Source organism: Myotis yumanensis, unplaced genomic scaffold (assembly GCF_028538775.1).
Source record: "Myotis yumanensis isolate MYYU_CA2020_CCGP unplaced genomic scaffold, mMyoYum1.0.hap1 SCAF_3, whole genome shotgun sequence".
Taxonomy (NCBI): Eukaryota; Metazoa; Chordata; class Mammalia; order Chiroptera; family Vespertilionidae; genus Myotis; species Myotis yumanensis.
The window spans coordinates 61,559,549-61,579,334 of record NW_027223754.1 but is presented as its reverse complement, the minus strand read 5'-3'; the positions used below and the strand labels follow the sequence as shown (position 1 = coordinate 61,579,334).

Genomic DNA, 19,786 nt, shown 5'->3' with positions numbered 1-19,786 from the left:
CCTGCTGTTTCTGCTGCTCCAGTGTTTCCCACATACCTTCCCTTCGGAGCATCGAGCTGCTACATCAGGGACATTTCCAAGTGCTTTAGGGTCACAGAGGATGGAATTCTACCTGCCTAGGAAGGAGGGTGGTCAGAGACCTTCTGGGACAAGGTGACATTGAGGCAGTTTCAACAAATAAATAGTTTACCAACTAAAGAAGCAAGAAGAAAGGGGGCACTTAGGAAGGTCACTGCAGGAAGGGGGAAGAATGGGCTCCGTGCAGTTGGGCATATCTGGAGATTCGTTCATTTGTATGGCTGAGGAATAGGGGGGTGGGGGAAGTAGGGAAAGGGCCAGCAAATGATGTTGAACAGATGAACAGGATGAGAGGGGCCTTGCACGCCCAGCATAGGAAGGTGTCCCCAAACTGGCCATAAGAGAAAGCTCCTACTGTATTCCTTTGTCACTGTACTCGTGCCCTTATTATAGGGTTTTGCACACTTGGCCTTTGTTATGACTATTTTGATGAGTCTTATCTAGTACACGCATGGACAAGTTCATTGATGATGGGGTCTATGTCTCTTTCTGTCATTTTCAAGAAGAAAATCTACAGTGTCTTAGACATGGACAGTTCGCAATATATATTTCTTTTGTTGAATTTGTCTATGAATGGGTCTTTTTGAATGGACACTATGCTTTACTATTTTAAGTATATTCTTTAAAAGATTATTGACACTCAATGAAGGAAAAACACCACATGATCTCACTCATTCATGGATAATAAAGACCATTACAAACTTTTGAACAATAATAGATACAGAGGCAGAGCTGCCTCAAACAGATTGTCAAACTGCAGTGGGAAGGCCAGGGAGGGTTGGGGGACAGGAGGGAGGGGAGTAAGAGATCAACCGAAGGACTTGTATGCATCTATATAAGCATAACTAATGGACATAAGACACTGGGGGGTAAGGGAGGGCAGGAGTTTGTGAAGGGTGGGGGGGGATAAAAAGGACACTTATGTAATACCCTTTGTAATACTTTTAGCAAAAATAAAAAAATAAAAAAAAGATTATTGACACTATCGTTTTATTAAAATGACAAAAGGGCCTATTACACAACAGTTAGCTTTACTTCAACTTTTTCTAAATTATATAAACTTTAAATTAGTAGAGTCTGAAGTAAAGAGATAGGTGATTGTGACGAGTGTATACTACATTATCCAAACTTTTTTTTGGTCCTGAACCTATTGTTCACAATAATAACATATGTCCATATCAGTATCCATAGATATACAATTTCAATTCAACAAATATTATTGAGCCCCTACAATGTAGTAGTCATTATACTTACTGGGGATATAAAAATGTGTCCCCTGTGGTAATTATGTAACAACTTGGCATGTTTATGTTTAAAGTTAAAAAAGAAACAGACGGCCTGAGATTCACAGAGCAGCTTGTCTAAGTTCACCAACCACTTAGGGACCAAAGACAGATTCAGACTTTTGTCTCCTGTCTTCAGATTTGGTGCTATTTCTTTTCTAGTTTTCTATTTCTCAACAGTTACCAATATGGCTTATATCTGTGAGCTGTTTCACCAGGACTTACAAACAACTTATGAGAAGAGGATTTTTACATGACAAAAATGTCAGCTTGCTCTTAAGTGATTAATTATCTTGACATCACTAAGCACTATGTTTTATCTAACAATGAATCTAGACAGAGGTTCTGATGTGGAGCTTTATATGTAATGAGTTATTTAATTAATGAAGATAGACGTGAAAGCAGAGGCAGCACACTACTACCGAAGGTAAGATTAGCGACCACGGACTTGTGAACTAAAGGCCACCAAGATGCATAGCTGTCACAGAACACAAGCTTTTCTTTGTAGAAATATCATCAAATCATTTCAGAATCTCATCCAGTAAAACAAGTTGTCAAATTAGAAGCAAGATATATAGGAAGAGCAACGAGAAGGAATGAGGCAAATAAAAAAAGTGAAAAAGGCTGGGGTCTGTAAGCATTCAAGATTGATGTGTGTATGCGTCTATGTGTGCATTCCAAATACAAAACCATTATCAGATATTAATTACAGCATATGGTATTAATTACAAAGGTTTCGTTCCTCAAGGGAAGAGCTAAATAGTGCATCATTTCATTCATTTGTAAAAGTAGGAAAGGACATATTTTAGAGATTTTAAATTCAAAATTGGTTCATATTTTAAAAGCATCTTTGTGAGTTAAAGTACTGGATGTGTAAAATTCATATATGAATAATTTTGACAAACATAGATAAGAAATGTGACTCCTTTATGTTTACCAATTTTAAAATTTAAGTATACAGTTTTCACAGGAATTAAAATGAATATTAGATAAGATTGGCTAAATGAGCCTCATAGATTTATTAGAGAACAGGCTATCATGTTGGAATATAAAATATTTCCAGATTCATTTGGAACTAAATATTTTAATATGTTGCAATTACTTTGTCAAAATTCTGGTTTAAAATTTATCATTTATCTTTATTTTGCCTTTTCCTTGTTCATCATTAAACTGTGAAATTCTGCAGATCACGGACAATCGCCTCATGTCATACAGACCGCTAGAGGGTTCTAGTTTCCTCTTTTCCAGGCCCTCTGAGACCAGACCAGCTCAACATCTGGTGCTAGTGCACCATCTAGTGGCTTTGGAATCACTGCTGTCTGAGTGTAATTTGCTTATTGTACTGCCTTTGAGAAAATACTGTGGCATGTATTTTTAGAAAGTATTAAGAATTCTAAACAGCAATGCCAAATAAAATGAAAATACTTTCTTCTAAAATTCACACTTAAATCATTTAATAATGACTTTAATTCTTAAAATGAAATGAGAGAAAATCACAGTACATAGTAGTTGTATATAGCCCAGATTTAAATGACCATTCATTTACATATACTACATATTTATTTAAATTCACTGTACACTGCTTCATGGAGATAAATCACACACAATTTAGACCAGTGAATAGGAACAATTACCTGTTGACAATCACGTGTGTGTGATTACTGATATATATATATATATATATATATATGTAAAAAACACATATATATTTGTTTGTTCCCCTCCCCCCCACTACTTTTTTAACAGGCCTTAAATAATTTACCACTTGTAGAAGTCAGTTAAGACATTTAAAATATTTGATCAAATCTTTATGCCATTATTTAAACTGCACATTTACAAAATAATCCTTATTTTTCTTTTAAAAAGGCATTCTTCAGCATTTTTTAACTCTAACTTCCTTGCTAATATCTAGAAGATGTTCCTCTTTCACATTCTCACAAATGTTTCACTTGCTGTCTAAGTCCTAAATAGAGGACTTGATCATGTACTCATAAAGCAAAAGATCAATGTTAAAGGTAAAATTAATGTGACTTGCTCAAAGAAAGCTTCTCATTGCTACTTGCTTATCTCCCATAGCATGAGTAGTTCTCATAAGTCATCTGTTACAATCCATAATCCCAAACTTCACATTATTGCCAGTCACACACGAATAACTTGCTCAATATGCCTGAAGCAAAGGTAAGGCTAAGAAGATATTTATTGAAAGCAAAGCAAGCCAACCAAATCCCAACAGAACCTGTGTGGATTTCATTTTGAACACAAAGTTATGAAATCTTACAAATAATTGTAAATCAGGAATCAGTATGGGCTCACTTTGAACCAGTGGCAGCAAATAAACCAAATTTCATTCTTTCTTTTGAAAAATCCTGTTCTTTGATAGTTTAGAAAACTCCACCTTGCACAATGTCACTCTGCTAAGTGGATGAATGAATTTGGCATATGGTTTATAGCAGGAATCTCACATAGACTTTTTAATGTAGCTAAGGGATCAAGAAATATGGATTAGATGTCGGACAATTAGGTGGATTTTTAATTACTGATTGATGAATTAAGACCCATAGGGATAGAAGTTACTAGGATCAGCTCTCAGAGTTTTTTCTTTGAACCTGTCCTACTCAATATCTGGCAAAAATAGAGAAACTGGAGGAGAGAGATACTATACTAACAGCAAGTTGGATGGGAAGAGGGTTCAAAGTTATCTCAATTTAATAGAATAATGGGTCCAAATCAGTAAAATGAATATAGAATAACGATCTCCCAGACTTGAAGGTGTATGCGCAGCCTTCACAGTAATGATGCTGGCCTGTGTCTCCTACAGGAGATCATCCAGACGATGGCTGCACACACCCAGGGAGAGGAAACCCACTAAGGCATATCTCGCTTTATTGCGCTTTGCTTTATTGTGATTCACAGGTGTTCACGCCTTTTTTTTTTTTTTAAGTAACAAACTGAAGGCAAGATTCTCCATCAATAAAAATATTACGACTCGCTTTACTGCGATGGTCTGGAACTAAACCTGCAATATCTCTGAGGTATGCGTGCAGTCCCGAAGGAGCCATCATTTGAGGGACGGATCCAACTAAAATTTGCATGTTTAGGTTTAAAAGAAATCAGTTACAGGTACAGGGGATGGACAAGACCTAGTTTTCAGCAGTTTTTCTTTTTTTTAATTTAATGACCTAACAGAAAATCAACTGTTAAAAGACTTAACATTATCTTTGACTCTGTTAAGAGATGCCCATTAACAAGACCTGTTCCCTCAACTTGTGGTGTAGAAAACTGAAAAAGACACAGTGATAACTTGGAGTATATCTAGAAAGATGTGGCTGAGAGAACTGAGGGTGTCTGGAGAAATGAAGGTGCCAGTGGTTCATGCCAGTGTTATGAGGAGCACCAGGGTCAGAAAGTGAAAATTACAGTGTGATAATTGGAGTTAGCCCAGTCAAGGGACCGAGAGCCAAACACCACTGTAAGAAACAATTCAACATGGCAAGAGAGGGGATGGTAAGGGTACAAACTTATAACTAGGAGATAAGTTCTGGAGATCTAATGCACAGCATGGTGATTATAGTAAACAAATTGTTCTCCCTACAAAAAAGAAATGATAATTATGTGACACCATAGAGTTTTTAGCTAAGCTATGGGAGTAATCATATTGTAATACATAAATGTATCAAATCAACACATTGTACACCTTAAACTTATACAATGTTATATGTCAATTATGTCTCACTTAAAAAACACAAATTATTAGTCTAGTTACTAACTCTTTACTGATTTTAAACCCAAGTATTTAATTATCTACTATACAAAGAATATGCCTTCAGAAATGTCACCCAACTTATTTTGCATAAGAATAAGCTCTCTGATGCTCAAAGTGCTTGAAGAGAGATGGGAAAATGATGGCTGTGTGAATAATACTCGATCAGGACCCACACTTGTACACACAGGAGATGATGACAGCTGCAGCCACAGGTGTGAAGGTCAAATCAAAGGTGTATACGTGTGCAGAGAGCAGCACAGCAGTGACCTGACCTCTGTGAGAGATGACAAACACAGGATCCCCCTAGGTAGGAAACAAACTAGATTCTGAACCATTTGGACCCCAGAAGTCTATGACTTCATTTGACTAGTAAGCCAAGCTAATGAATTCCACTTCAGCATGCAATGTTTATCTCGCTTTGAATTACATTGCGTACATCATGTCTGCCCTACTTCCACAGTATATGGTAAAACTTGTAATCTTGTAACGCCATGGAGTCATATCCCTTAGTAGTACCAAGTTAAACCTTTTCCTCTCTGTCACTGTTCATCACTTGGATAAATGGAATAGAGGTGTCCGTGTGAAAATGAGGCTAATATGTATTTTAGAAAGTTCAGGGAGAGGAAGGTAATTTAAAATATATGACGACTAACCGAAGAAAGGTCATTCTTTTATTATTTAAGCAGAAATGGTCCCATAAAAGTACTATGACTTGATCATACTATAATTTTGTTCACTATCTAGTGATAGAGTAAAACAGGTTACTCATTTTCATATCTCTATACTTCATGCTTTGCCCCAATGATAAAGAAACTGATTCCAAAATAGTACCTAAGAAACAGGAGAAAACTTCTCCTGGGGAAGCTCAGGAACAATGGAGAGGGAGGAAACAAACTCAGTGGGAAAAGGGGAAGGTATTGGAGGCAGGGAAGGAAGAGGGAAGAGGTAATTTGCAAAATGTGTTGATTATTTTGTAAGTATTAAAAGTATAATGCATTAAATGAGCAAAAAAGTCAATTTCTGATCTAATAATGCTTTTGTGACTTCAGGCAGGCCTCCTCCTCTGCCATCACTTCATTATCATCATCACACACACACACACACACACACACACACACACACGACCCCTGCTTTCACGTGAGGAGACACGGGGCAGTCTCTGGAAAGGAGCCTTGCAAGTGTCTCTTAGAAGAACGTGGCTCAAGAATGGCAAAGGATGACTTGAATGACTTTACTACCTCAGCTGGGAAATGGTTAATTTAGTGTGGTTATGTATTTTCATTTATTTTTTGTTAATCCTCACCTGAGGATACCTTTTCCATTACTTTGCAGAGACATAGAAGAAATACTTCACTGGTTGCTAAAGTTCACTAAGACTTAAGCCTCTTTCAGCTGAGGGAGGGAAAGCATTCTGCTCAGAAAGGAACTGAACTGAGGAAATGCGTGCGATGACACCATCCAGCACCTCGTGGCTCCGGAGGTGACCAGCTGGCCCTTTTGGACTCTCGCTGACCCCCGGCGAGAAGCCCTGCGGACTGTACCTGTATGTGTCCTCCGATGAGCCTTCAGGTGAGAACTTTTTGTGTACACTTTGTTGCATCCCTCAAAATCACATCTGTGAATCCGCCGTTTTCTGGAGTCTGGGGATTCAGACCGTCTCTGGCGTCTTGTGCTCTCAATACTAAATGGTGAAATGGAACTGGAAAGAGAAAAAATGGAGTTAGACAGTGAGAAACACAGCAGTCTGTCTTGGTCCTCGTAGCAGGAGACCTTTGTCTTACAGTCTAAGCTTCACACAGACGCAAGGCCCCGGTCCACATTTCCCAGACACGTTTCATTTCTCAGTCTCAAGGGCAGGCAGTTTGATCTATTTCTGGTGAAACACTCGTAAGGAGTGAAAGAAATGCTTAAACCAACAACAAGACAAAAACAAAACCTAAATGAAAGCAGTGGCAGGTGACTTGATCCTCATTTTTGAATAAGAAACAAGCTGGTGGTGTTGCAATTATACCTTAAAATTGTGAACTTCTGAACACGCTTATAGAGAATATTCTAGGAAGTCCTGCTATAGACAACTGACAAAAATGAAAGCATTTAATAAGTAACACGAGGGTCTGAATTGCACATGACAACAGAGAAAATCGTGTAAAATCACAATGTACATTTCAAAACAAGTGAGGTCGGGCTGAAAGAAGTGCATCCGTACATCAATTACATGACTCATGACAAGCTATTTCTGTTCGGTAAAATGCACCTGACATTTAACTTTTACAGTTGGTGGTTTTTCACGGTGAGGAATAAAGTTCATTGTATTTAAAGATTAGCTGTACCACCATTAAGGAAAAAAAAAGTTTAACTATGAAATTTGGCCCCAACTTGCACGTTGTTTAATCTTAATGCCATGGTAGAAAAACAGGATTAGCTTGTAATGCCAGGTAATTGATTAACATGCACTTCTTCAAACCTTAATCTCTTTTGATTGCGATAGAAATGAAGAACATGACTCATTTTTTGTTATTCATGAAGTTTAAAAAAATTATAGTGAAATAGAATTAAATACGTCTACTGTACTACACCATACTTCTGCTATAACAAATTTAGCACTGTTGATATTTTGACATATTTTCTTCCAGTTTTCCCATGTGTTGATGCTTTAAAAATGTATTTTGTATTAATAAATCACCTTTAAAATAAAACCCTGTACATTATAGCTAGAGATAAATCTTTGTCTTCTATAATCAACCTGATCCCTTCTCCTCCTCTATCATCAGTTTTCTTTAAATCCTTCCAGTTCTTTTAAATTATGCTTACGTACCCATATTTGCATTCATCAAAACTCATAATATTGCTTTGTGCTTCTTTTTTTAAAAAAATATATTTTATTGATTTTTCACAGAGAGGAAGGGAGAGAGAGAGTTAGAAACATCGATGAGAGAGAAACATCGACCAGCTGCCTCCTGCACATCTCCCACTGGGGATGTGCCCGCAACCCAGGTACATGCCCTTGACCGGAATCGAACCCGGGACCCCTCAGTCCGCAGGCCGACGCTCTATCCACTGAGCCAAACCGGTTTCGGCTGCTTTGTGCTTCTTAAGAGATAAAATAATATACTGTTCACATCATTCTGAAAATGGTTTTTCATGCAACATTAAGCATTTGAGATCTGTCCATGTTGATACGAGCACAGCAGTTTATTTATTGAAGTCCTATGTATCATGACTGATTCCAAGATGATTTTTTCAATATTTTAATGTTGCCAAAATTAGGATTCTTAAAATTAGTAGCTTGTCATAGTTTAACTGGCATACTGTTTTTTCTTTAGTAATGGTACATAAACCAACTGTGCATTTTCAATAGATGACATTTTAACTTAGGTCAGGGGTTGGTAAACTTTTTCTGTAAAGAGATAGATAGTAAATATTTGATTTGAATTTTGAAAGCCAAAGAGTCTATGTTGTAACAAATCAACTCTGTAATTATAGCATAAAAGCAGCTATGGACAAAATATAAACAAATGAGTAAGCTATGTTCCAGTAAAACTTTATTTATAAAATAAAGAGTGGGCTGTATTGGTCCATGGTTTTAATTGGTTGATACCTGACTTAGATGAAATATGATAATAGTCCAATGCATATTCACTCCAGATATTTATTTATTTATTTATTATTTATTTTTGTTAATCCTCACCCAGGGATATTTTTCCATTGGCTTTTAGAGAGAGTGGAAAGAGGGGGAGAGACAGAGATAGAGAAATATCGACGCGAGAGAGGCACTTTGATTGGTAGCCTACTGCATGCACCCTGGCAGGGGTTGGGGACCAAGCCTACAACCAAGGTACCCGCCCTTGATCAGAATTGAACTCGTGATCCTTCCAAGAGCCGATGCTCTAACCACTGAGGAAACCGGCTAGGGCCATCCAAGAGTTTTAAAATCCACTTCCAAAGTGATGGCCAGAAGATTCTGTCTTTTTAAATTTATTTATCTTTATTGTGAAAGTATTACATATGTCCCCCTTTTTTCCCATTGACCCCCTCCATCCCGCATCTGCCATCCCCCAAGGCCTTCACCACACCATTGTCTGTGTCCGTGGGTTATGAATCTACGCATTTGTTCTTTGGTTAATCTCTCCCCACCAACCCACCCACCCCCATCTCCCTTCTGAGATTCATCAGTCTGTTCTATGCTTCTATGTCTATTTTGTCCATCAGTTTATTTTTGTTCATTAGATTCTACATATGAATGAAATCATGAGATACTTGTCTTTCCCTGACTGACTTACTTCCCTTAGCAAAATACTCTCCAGGTCCCTCAATGCTGTTAGGTTATTTCTAACATTTTATTGTAACATTGCTGCAATCAAGTTTTTAAAATTTATTTTTCTAAAATATTTTTATTGATTTTTAGAGAGGAATGGAAAGGGAGAAAGAGAGAGACATCGATGTGAGAGCAACATCCACTGGCTGTCTCCTGCACACCCCCTCCCTGGGATCAGAGCCTGCAACCTGGGCATGTACCCTGACCAGGAATTGATCTGGCAACCTTATAGTACACCGGATGAGGCCCAACCAACTGAACCACACTGGCCAGGGCCAATCAACTGTTTTTAAATGTCTCCTTCTACACATGTGCCTTTCAAGTTTTCAATATATCTTTTTACTTGTAAAAAGATTCAGTAGCAAAAGCTGTATATTATTAGGTAAGTTAAAATAGAAACGATGTTTATCTACTGTGTCTTAAACAGTTTTATGTAAGATCTCTATTAGTAGAATGAAAAAAAAAAAAAAGAGTTATCTAAGCCACTTTTTCCAGCCTTCTTATCAGTCAGTGTGGATTTGTGGTTATCTACGTAACTGACTCAGTTGCAGGGATTGGAGCCTATTGTGAAAAGAGTCAAAACGGTGTGACTGGCATGCTCACAAAAGAACAGCTTTAGTCAGTCCTGACAAGGGTGTGGTTCTTGTGAACAAATAAGATTGTATGTGTGAAAATAGGGCAATATTTCCTGAACATCTAGTCAGGACAATAAATATGGATCTTGGTACTGGGGACCTCAAAAATAGAAACTTTTGTGTTTTGATATGTTTGCCATCTTCTAAATGGAGAAAATAATATGGTATTTGTTTCCTTCAAATTATAACTTAAAGTCTATAATAAGAGCCCTTTTTTGGTACACTACTTTATATATACTAACTAGAGGCCTGATGCACAAAAATTTGTGCAAGAGTAGGCCTTCCTTCCCCTCGCCCCCACCCCCGCCTCCTGGCCACCGGCAATGGCTTCCCTCCGGCACCCGGGACCCTGCTCCCTCCTCCGGTTGCCCGCAGGCACCTGGGATCCAGGCTGGCTTCCCTCTGGCCCAGCTTTGTCAGGAAGGATGTCCAGAAGAGTCCAGCCTAATTAGCATATTATCCTTTTATTATTATAGATGTGAAGAAGTCTAAATACGCATAATTACACACATACTGTTTTGTCTACAGTTGATTTTCTATTTCTCTTGGTATGTATTGGTGCATAGAGAGAAAAGTGAGCAATACTAGTAAATCTGAAATCAAAACCAAATAATTATTTAGCAGGTCTATAAGGGACCAATGAAGTAATGCTGCAATACAGTCCACCAACCACTGAACTATATGCCAGGCAGAGGAAGGAGAGCAAAGGCTACAGAATGGCATGAAATTACTTCACTAAGAGTTCTTAATTTACATGATAACAAAGACCTGTTAGATGGAAATCTTTAATGCTACAAAACTTTGTACCCTTGTTTTCCTCATTTTAAAGAGAATATTTTTTGGGACATTATAAAGAACATTTTATCTGTGCAATAAAAATGAAAATAATTCTTTAAAAAGGTATATGCAATTAATAACTGTACCCAACAAAGCTGGACTTAAAACGACACGTGATGGTAAGAATACTCCTTGGTTCCCCTTTTTAAACGGCAGAGTTATCCTCATATGTCAAAGAAACTTCAGCTGGGTTGTACCTTTCAGAACTACTTATTTGATCTCTTTGTGGAAAAGTGGGAAGGTAAGTGGGGCTGAGGGAAAAGGGGACCAGAAGTGCAGAAGAACTTAAAGGACACAGGGAAGAGGAGAGGACAGTCCAAGTCCACAGGGAACGGCTGTTGTCCTGGGGCCCACAGCATGCTCCGCAGTTGGCTGGGACGGTTAGAAGACAACCATGAGTAGGGAGGTTAGCCAGTCAATCCCATGGCAGGAAATGTGACAGTCAAGATGCTGGTACCAAGTCCATTTATAACTCTAGAGCAGTGGTTCCCCACCGACTGGGGAACCACTTTGTTGGCCATGCCCCACCGACACATCTTTAAAATCCTGATGATCCCCTGTGACACAGAATTCTTATTATCTAAAGAGTGAAGTCCTCTTCACATGGAGGAAGTCTAAAAGGCCATTAACTTGGTCTAAACAAGCTTCCAAAGAACATGGTATCCATGAAAGAGAAAAATAAAAGAACACAAGGACAGTTGAAGTACTGAGGAAGAAATCACGAAGAAATTATTTAAAAAATAATATTATCAAGTGATATAAAAATAGCAAATAAAATTTCAAAACATATAATAGAGAACTGAAATGTATAATATGTCACAATATATATTTATATATTGTATATGAGGCCCCTAGAACGATAGAAATGCAAAAAATTCACTATTAATAACTCATTCTTGAATTGTCCCCCTTAAAAATCACATTGCTCCCCAAGTTGGAAGTCACTGCTCTAGAGCCTATTGTGGACATTCAAGGAATTCTTGTTAAATAGGAAGAATGAAAGCATGAATTAGTGTATTAACTTAGGCATTCCTAATTTTTAATTTAATATAATCAAACAATTAACCCCTGTGATTAATTTATTTTCACTAGGATCCTTTGATTGAAAATCTTGAGATAATGGTTCCTCAATTCCTTGCTCTAACTCTTTCTCTCATTTACCTAAGTTTCATATTTTAAGTGCTATTCCAAAGTGGCTACTAAATAGAAGGGAATGCAGGTAACCATTAAGATTACATGTACCAGAAGAAGAGAGAGAGAGTAAGGGAGTGAGAACCTATTTGAAGAAATAATGACTGAAAACCTCCTTACCCTGGTGAAGGAAAAAGACCCATAAGTCCAGGAAACAAAGAGAGTCCCAAACAAGATGAATTTAAAGAGGCCCACACCAAGACACATCATAATTAAAATGGCAAAGGTTAAAGACAAAGAGAGAATCTTAAAAGCAGCAAGAGAAAAGCAGTTAGTTACCTAGAAGGGAGTTCCAGGTGAAACTTTGCAGGCCAGAAGGGAGTGGCAAGAAATATTCATTGATGAAAAGCAAGAACTTATAACCAAGATTACTCTACCCAGGAAGTTATCATTTTTGAATCAAGTTATCATTTTTAATCATTTGAGAGATAAGGGTTCTCAGACAAGAAAAAGCTAAAGGTTCATCGTCATCAAATCAGTATTTTAAGAAATGTTAAAGTTTCTTCTTTAAGAAGAAGAAGAAAAAAGGATAAAAAAATATGTATAATAAAATGACAATAAATACATGTCTACCAACAATTACTTTAAATGCAAATGGATTAAATGCTCCAATGAAAATATATAGAGTGGCTCAATGGATAAAAAGACAATACCCTTACATATGCTGTCTACAAGAGACTCACTTCAGATTGAAAAACACACATAAGCTGGAAGTAAAGGGATGGAAAATAATATTTGCTAAAAGTGGAAACAAACAAAAAAGCTGGAGTAGCAATACTTATACAGGACAAAAGAGACTTTAAAACAAAGGCTATAAAAGAGACAAAGAAGAACCCAGCAATTCCACTTCTTGAGTATTTATTTGAAGAAATCCAAAATACTAAATCAAAAAGACATATGCATCCATATGTTCATTGCAGCAACATTTACAATAGCCAAGATATGGAAGCAAGCTAAGTGTTCATCAATAGATGAGTGGGTACAGAAGAAGTAATGCATACATATAGTACAATGGGAAATGACTCAGTCATAAAAAAAGAATGAACTCCTGCCATCTGCAACAGCATGGATGGACCTAGAGGGTATTGTGCTGTGTGAAATAAGTCAGACAGAGACACATGTCGTATGATTTCACTCATATGTGTAATCTAAAAAACAAAATAAACAAACAAGCAGAATAGATACAAGAGAACCTTTTGATGGATGCCAGATGGGACGGAGTGTGGGTGAAAAAGGTGAAGGGATTAAGAAATAAAAATTGGTAGTTACAGAATAGTTCAGGAGAATGTAAAGTATAGTGTAGAGAAAGAATATATCTATAATAATGAAAGCATAATATACAAATTGACCAAACGACCAAACAGCAAAACAACTGTCTGGCGACCTTCCGGATGACCACGCTATGACATGCACTGGCTCCAGGCCATCCAAGGTGGGTGCGATGCGATTGGTCGAGGGGCCCGCCAACGCCCCATGATCACCCTGCAGAGGCAGGCCCAGGCCACCAGCTGGTGGGGCGAATGATGGAGGGGATTGGGGGGGGGCGCTCCGCAATCGCCAAAGAAGGAGGCCCAGGCCACCAGCTGGTGGGTTGAAAGATCAAGGGGTTGGGGGGGGGGGGGGGCTCCGCAATTGCCCCAAAGAGGCCCAGGCTGGGGGCACTCCGGTGAGTGAGCACAGCCTCCCTCTGTGGGGTGATCGATCACAGGGCCCCATGATCGATCTCCCTGTAGAGGGAGGCCCAGGCCAGCCAAGCGATTGCACCCAATACCTGTTGCCCAGAGAGGGAGGTGACCGGTGGCGGGGGAGGGGAGGGCAGCGCTGCATAGATGGCAAGCAGTTAAAGCAGCAGGGGTGGGGCCAGCTGCTTGCAGCTGGGGGAAAGCCCCAATAGGCCCTGATTGGCAGGCAGGGCTAGGGACTCTTTTCAAGGAGTCCCAGGGAGGGCACAGGCCGGGCTGAGGGACACCCCTCCCTCCCAGTGCACAAATGTCATGTACTGAGCCTCTAGCAGGGGTCCTCAAACTTTTTAAACAGGGGGCCAGTTCATTGTCCCTCAGATCGTTGGAGGGCTGGACTATAGTTTAAAAAGAAACTATGAACAAATTCCTATGCACACTGCACATATCTTATTTTGAAGTAAAAAAACAAAACGGGAACAAATACAATATTTGTATTTGCATGTGGCCCGCGGGCCGTAGTTTGAGGACCCCTGTGAGTCTAGTTCAATAATATTGTAATAACTATGTACCATGTGAGATGAGTTTTATCAGAGTGATCACTTCTTAAGTTATATAAATGTCTAATCCCTGGTTTGTACATTTGAAATCAATATAGTATTGTGCACATTAACTGTAATTGAAAAATAAAAAAATATTTAAAACATCCCATATGTACATGAGTACCTCAGTTCTTTGCTCTAAGTTCAAGAGAAGGGCATTCTAAAGCATCGTTTACAATTAAAATTCTCAGTGGAAGGCCACTGAAATCCCTCTGAACATGCATAGGATGCTGGTGAATAAAATAAAAATCTTCCCTTTGATCCTAGTTAGCATCTAGGTAAGTGGCAAAAGGTGAAGGAATGATCCTTTCTCTCAGCAATGCCATCCTGTCCTGTCTCACTCCGGGGGTCAGAAGCATGGCATTTGGTAACAGAATAGCTATAATGACCCTTTGGGTGTTTTTATTCCGCCCAAGCTTTCTAGGCAATATTTACTTTGTTAAAAGGCACTTAAGATATCCTCAACTGCATGAAAACTGACCTCTGTGCTTCAAAAGCTGGCCTTGTTCTAAAGCATGGGATGCACAGGTAAGTACTGCATATACCAGCATACGATTCTTCCAGTAATTCTTAGTCATAAGCTTGGTATGATGAAAACGGTGGAGGGAAACAAGGGCTAGTGTGTTCCCAGAAAGTGCACTAAACACATCTGTACGGTTCAAAGAAACAATAACTAAAGACCCACTCCCTTCCCCAGAAGGTTAGACCATTTAGAATAGTGAAGGAACGCCTGAGGGGGCCTCCTAGGCACTGAGTGGGTAATAATTAGATCTAGAGAGAACAAATGAGTGAATCATGACTTCAGTTGCACAATAGTCCCAGTTGGAATGGCAGGTTAAATTAGAATTAAATCCAGAGAGGCTTGAAAAGTCACATCCAGGAACAGCTCTATTTAAATAGAAGGCACCGCATGACTGCCATGAAAGAAATTAAGGTTAACTGTAATCAGCAGGTAATGAAAGACCATTTGTCACGTGTGACCTTAGTGGGCTGAGATGCCCTTCACTGAAATTGGAGTTTCTGTAAGAGTTAAAAAAAAAAAAAAAAGTTAGGACATTCTTTTAAGGCCAGAAAGAGGGCACACATATCACAAATTTTAAAACCAGAGCAGAAAACAGTGGACTAGAAGGTACACTAGCAGTTTCACACAGACAATCTCAACAGAGCTGGGAACATGCGTGAGGATGACAATGACAACTGACATTCAGTGAATGCTCAGCATGTGCCAGGCACAGCTCTCAATGCCCTAAGATTCAAACAACTCTCTAGGCCAGCGGTTCTCAACCTGTGGGTCTCGACCCCTTCGGGGGTCGAACGACCCTTTCACAGGAGTCACCAAAGATCATCGGAAAACACATATATAATTACATATTGTTTTGTGATTAATCACTACACTTTAATGATGTTCCATTTGTTACAAGGAAAATACATCCTGCATATCAGATATTTACATTACGATTCATAACAGTAGCAAAATTACAGTTATGAAGTAGCAACGAAAATAATTTTATGGTTGGGGATCACTACAACATGAGGGGGTCGAGGCATTAGGAAGGTTGAGAACCACCGCTCTAGGCTATTCTTACTATCCCTACTTCACAGATGAGGAAACAAAGGCACAGAGAGGGGAAGGCCAACGCCACAACAAAGAGGTGGCCACACCGAGATTTATTTGAACCCAAGTAATTGACTCTAGACCCCAATTTTGGTTACTGCATTCTCCTGACTCAGACAGATACATGGAAGATAAACCAGCATCTGATAAAATAGGAAGAAGTAACAAAATAATCTGTATCATTTCAGTTTTCCCTCTAACCCAATTATAGAAAACATCAGCCCATAAAAGCATTTGAAAATGTACCCTGCTAGAAGGCATATATATACTTTTCTCTTGAGAATTTTAAGAGTATTATGTTTCACAAATACTGCCAGTGGCGTTAGGTACTCAGTATAATTATTTAATGATAATCTACCTATGGAAATACTTTCTTAAGGTTGTAGTAAAATATACATTTAAAAGCAGGGGAATAAATGTTTTTAGAAGGCAGAGTTGGGCAGTGCTGTGCAACTGTCTTCCTTCACCATCAAAGGCACTGAACTAGTTTCTTACCTGCAATGCCCGTTAATTATGATTGTACCAAAAACGATTCTAAGTTTTCTGCACCATGGAAGTGCCTTAAAGGAAGGGGGCCATTCAGTTTTAAAACATATATTTAGTACCCTTTTCCAAAGTTCATTTTAAAATTATTTTGAATAAAACATTGAATATCACCTACTGGAATTCTGAATTAGTTGCTGACATGGACATAAGAACCACTTTCGTGCTAGTAAATCAAACACCACAGTGGGAATAAAATATCAAGGCCACAAGCGAGAGAGAGAGAGAGAGAGACAGAGAGAGAGAGAGTGAGTTAATGAGACTTTCACTTAACCAGAAGTTCCCTTTTTGGAACTTCCTTTTTTGGAACTAGAGATTCTATTCATGTGGACAAGCCAGACATTTCTTTTTCTTTCTTTGCAGGCTTTCTCTCAGCCAGCAGATGGCTCTCAGATGCAGGAATCCTTGTACTTACCTTCCATACAATAACAGACTCTACTAGCTCCTATCAAATCACGTCAATTTCTTTTCTGATATTAACTGGGGAAAAGGTGCCATTTAAACACACTCACTGTCTAGTCCCCAGAAGCTACATTCCGAGGCAGTGCGGATTCACCAGCATGGAGTCCGCTTCCATTCCCAGGCGCAGACTCCTGGAAAACTGTAAGATTAGTAGCTGCCAACCTTTCCAGGAGCTGTGATAAATAAAGCATTCCACCACTTCATGTTCTAATGTGGATTCAATAAAAATGTAGTGATTTTCAAAAATCTATAAACCAAGACTATCCCTTTGCTACAATGTGTCAAAAAGCTCACATTATTAGCATACATTCAACTAGAAATTGGTACATTTTTCATATGAGCAGATTATGTATTTCTAAATATTGTTTTATTTTAATTTAAAAATCCACTAATTAAGAGATAACTGATTTACAACTGGGCCTGTTTTGGGGCGAGTCTGTAGGCAGATTCAGAGTATATCATGATTCTACTTAAATATAATAACAGCTACTACTAAGTATTTTTTCATCAATTTATAGACTATTACAATACTCAAAATTGTTACAGGCCTAAATTTCTGTTCTTTTCTTGTTCTGATATTAGCATGTAAAACCATAAGCTGTACTAAGCAGAAAGTTTAAAGACAAAACAAAAAAAATGGCATTAGCTGTGATTGCTTTTATTAATAATTTAGGGAGAAACAAGGGCTCTGAAACAAGCATGGATTTCTGAATTAAACTGGACATTAAGTGGAAGACACATAACTGACTGAACTTTTCCACAGAATTTCTTCAGAGAACATTGGGGTTTGAATTATTGTTTATGCCAGGAGTTGTAGCTCCATGGATTATTTGAACCTTAAAAAGTCTTTCTAGGTCCAAACAGGATTATTTGAATCTGAATGCCTTCAAGGAAGGCCCTGTTCCCCCCGGGCTGGCGAGAGTGCTACCACTGCCCACCGCCTTAAAGGGCAGCGCTTTACATCTATCTTACTGGTGTGGCCCTTGGACCCATCTCATTCTGAGACTCTCTAGAACTGTGATAAGTTAGAAAAACGAGTTCTCCTTATTTCATTAAAGATAAACTTTAAAATCCTCAAGAATGAAGACAGTTTTATGCATGCCTCTCTAGAAATTGGCCTATCGGTCGCTACTTGAAAGTGTGAAGGGTAGGAAAGGGAAGAAGTAGCATGGGGAACAGGGTCAACCTCATGAGGACTTTTCCAAGTGCATTCACCAAAGTCTCCCCTTAACAGGGCTCTATGGCAGAATTTGATATAAAGAGGTTAACTTTTCCATATCAGAAGGATCTTATTATAAAGCAGATTCACTAATAAGGTGGTCTTATAAATGTAATCCTGGCCAGGACAGTACATAATAAGACTGTGTTTTAAATATTAAAAAAATATATGAAATGTTCCAACTATACAGTTCTAATGAGATACTGTAATGTAACCATAAATAAACTTTGGAAGTGACCATCAAAACAGGCCTCTGTCTACTTTATGCTGATCATTAAGCAGGTCTAATGTTACACTAGAGATTTGTTCTGTTAAAGAGCACTGGAATTATATCAGTTAACTAGCTGCTACTTAGGCTGATATAAATTATTAAAACAGATTTTACTGCTTGTATGGGGATACATTCATAACAAGACCAAGGAAAACTCATTGGTAATGTTCCACTTGAGTTTTTGTTGGCCATAAGGGTGATTTGGTGCCTTAAATAAGGCATTTCTCAAAATGTGCACATATTTGAATTTGAAGACAAATAAAAATCTTCCCATATATTGGAGAAAATACTTTATCTGTTTTTTATTTTCCTTCTCAAAAACTTTAATTTTTGAATACTCTGCCAAGTTAATGTTGGAAAAGTAAGAAGGTAAGTCAGTGTGATCCAAATTCATATTTAAAGGACATTTAGAAGATGAGGAAACGGAGGTTCAGAAAGTTAATTAAATTAGTTACTGTGCCAAGGCCATATAATTACATAGTAGCAGAGTTGAAGCCAGGAGCCATTTCCTGACCCTTAATCCAGGACTTTTCTACTCTCCAATGAGGTTGAAGAAAGGTCTGTATTATAATTTTCACTTAGGAAGAACATATGAATTTTTATTTATGAAGGAAAATCTGCTTGGCAACACTGATTTTTTCTTAAAAATCAAATAAATAGTGAGAACTGAAATTCCTAGCCTATTTACTTTTTTGCTTTGGCTGCCAGGACACTCAGCCACAAATAGCCTAAGATTTGCTGTGTTTATTTTCCACTCGAACTCCCAACCGCAAACCATTTAATTTTAAATAGTAATTTTTAAATGTATGTCTTATGAAATTCTTTCTGAACTACAGAACATGCTGCTCTTAAAAGTGTGGAAAATATGTGAGATTTAAATCTCAGTTTTAATATGAAGACTTCTAAATTAAAGTTTTGTGATTAATAAGCACATATTATTGTCTTTAAGAAAAAGATCCCACAAGAATCCTATTTTTTTTTTTGTAGCTGTTCCTGTAGGAAAAGCATAGGCTATAATCTGAAAATCTAGACATGAATTATAGCTTATTACAATTTATCAGCTATGGCATCTTGGACATTTAATCTCTTTGATTTTCAGATTTTCGTGTTTCAAATGTGGAGGTGCAGGAAGATTAGCCAGTAATATAAACCTGTCACTCAATGTCCAATATATCTTCAACACTTCTTAAACTTCGGCTCCTTCTTCTTCCTCTTTTGATTCACATACCATAAAATTGCCCTATAAATTGTACAATTCAGCATCATTCATTATATTCATAATGTTGTAGAACC

The 19,786-nt window shown here is 38.1% G+C and overlaps 1 protein-coding gene across 4 annotated transcripts in view; it reads right to left on the bottom strand.

Annotated features, from left to right (window-relative positions):
• Positions 1–19,786, bottom strand: part of KLF12 (KLF transcription factor 12) — a 662,522-nt gene that overhangs the window by 52,354 nt on the left and 590,382 nt on the right. For all 4 annotated transcript variants that reach the window (XM_070408948.1, XM_070408947.1, XM_070408949.1 and 1 more), the window contains one exon: positions 6,666–6,823. In XM_070408948.1, coding sequence (XP_070265049.1) covers positions 6,666–6,823 — 158 coding nt within the window. The remainder of the gene's footprint in view (positions 1–6,665; positions 6,824–19,786) is intronic.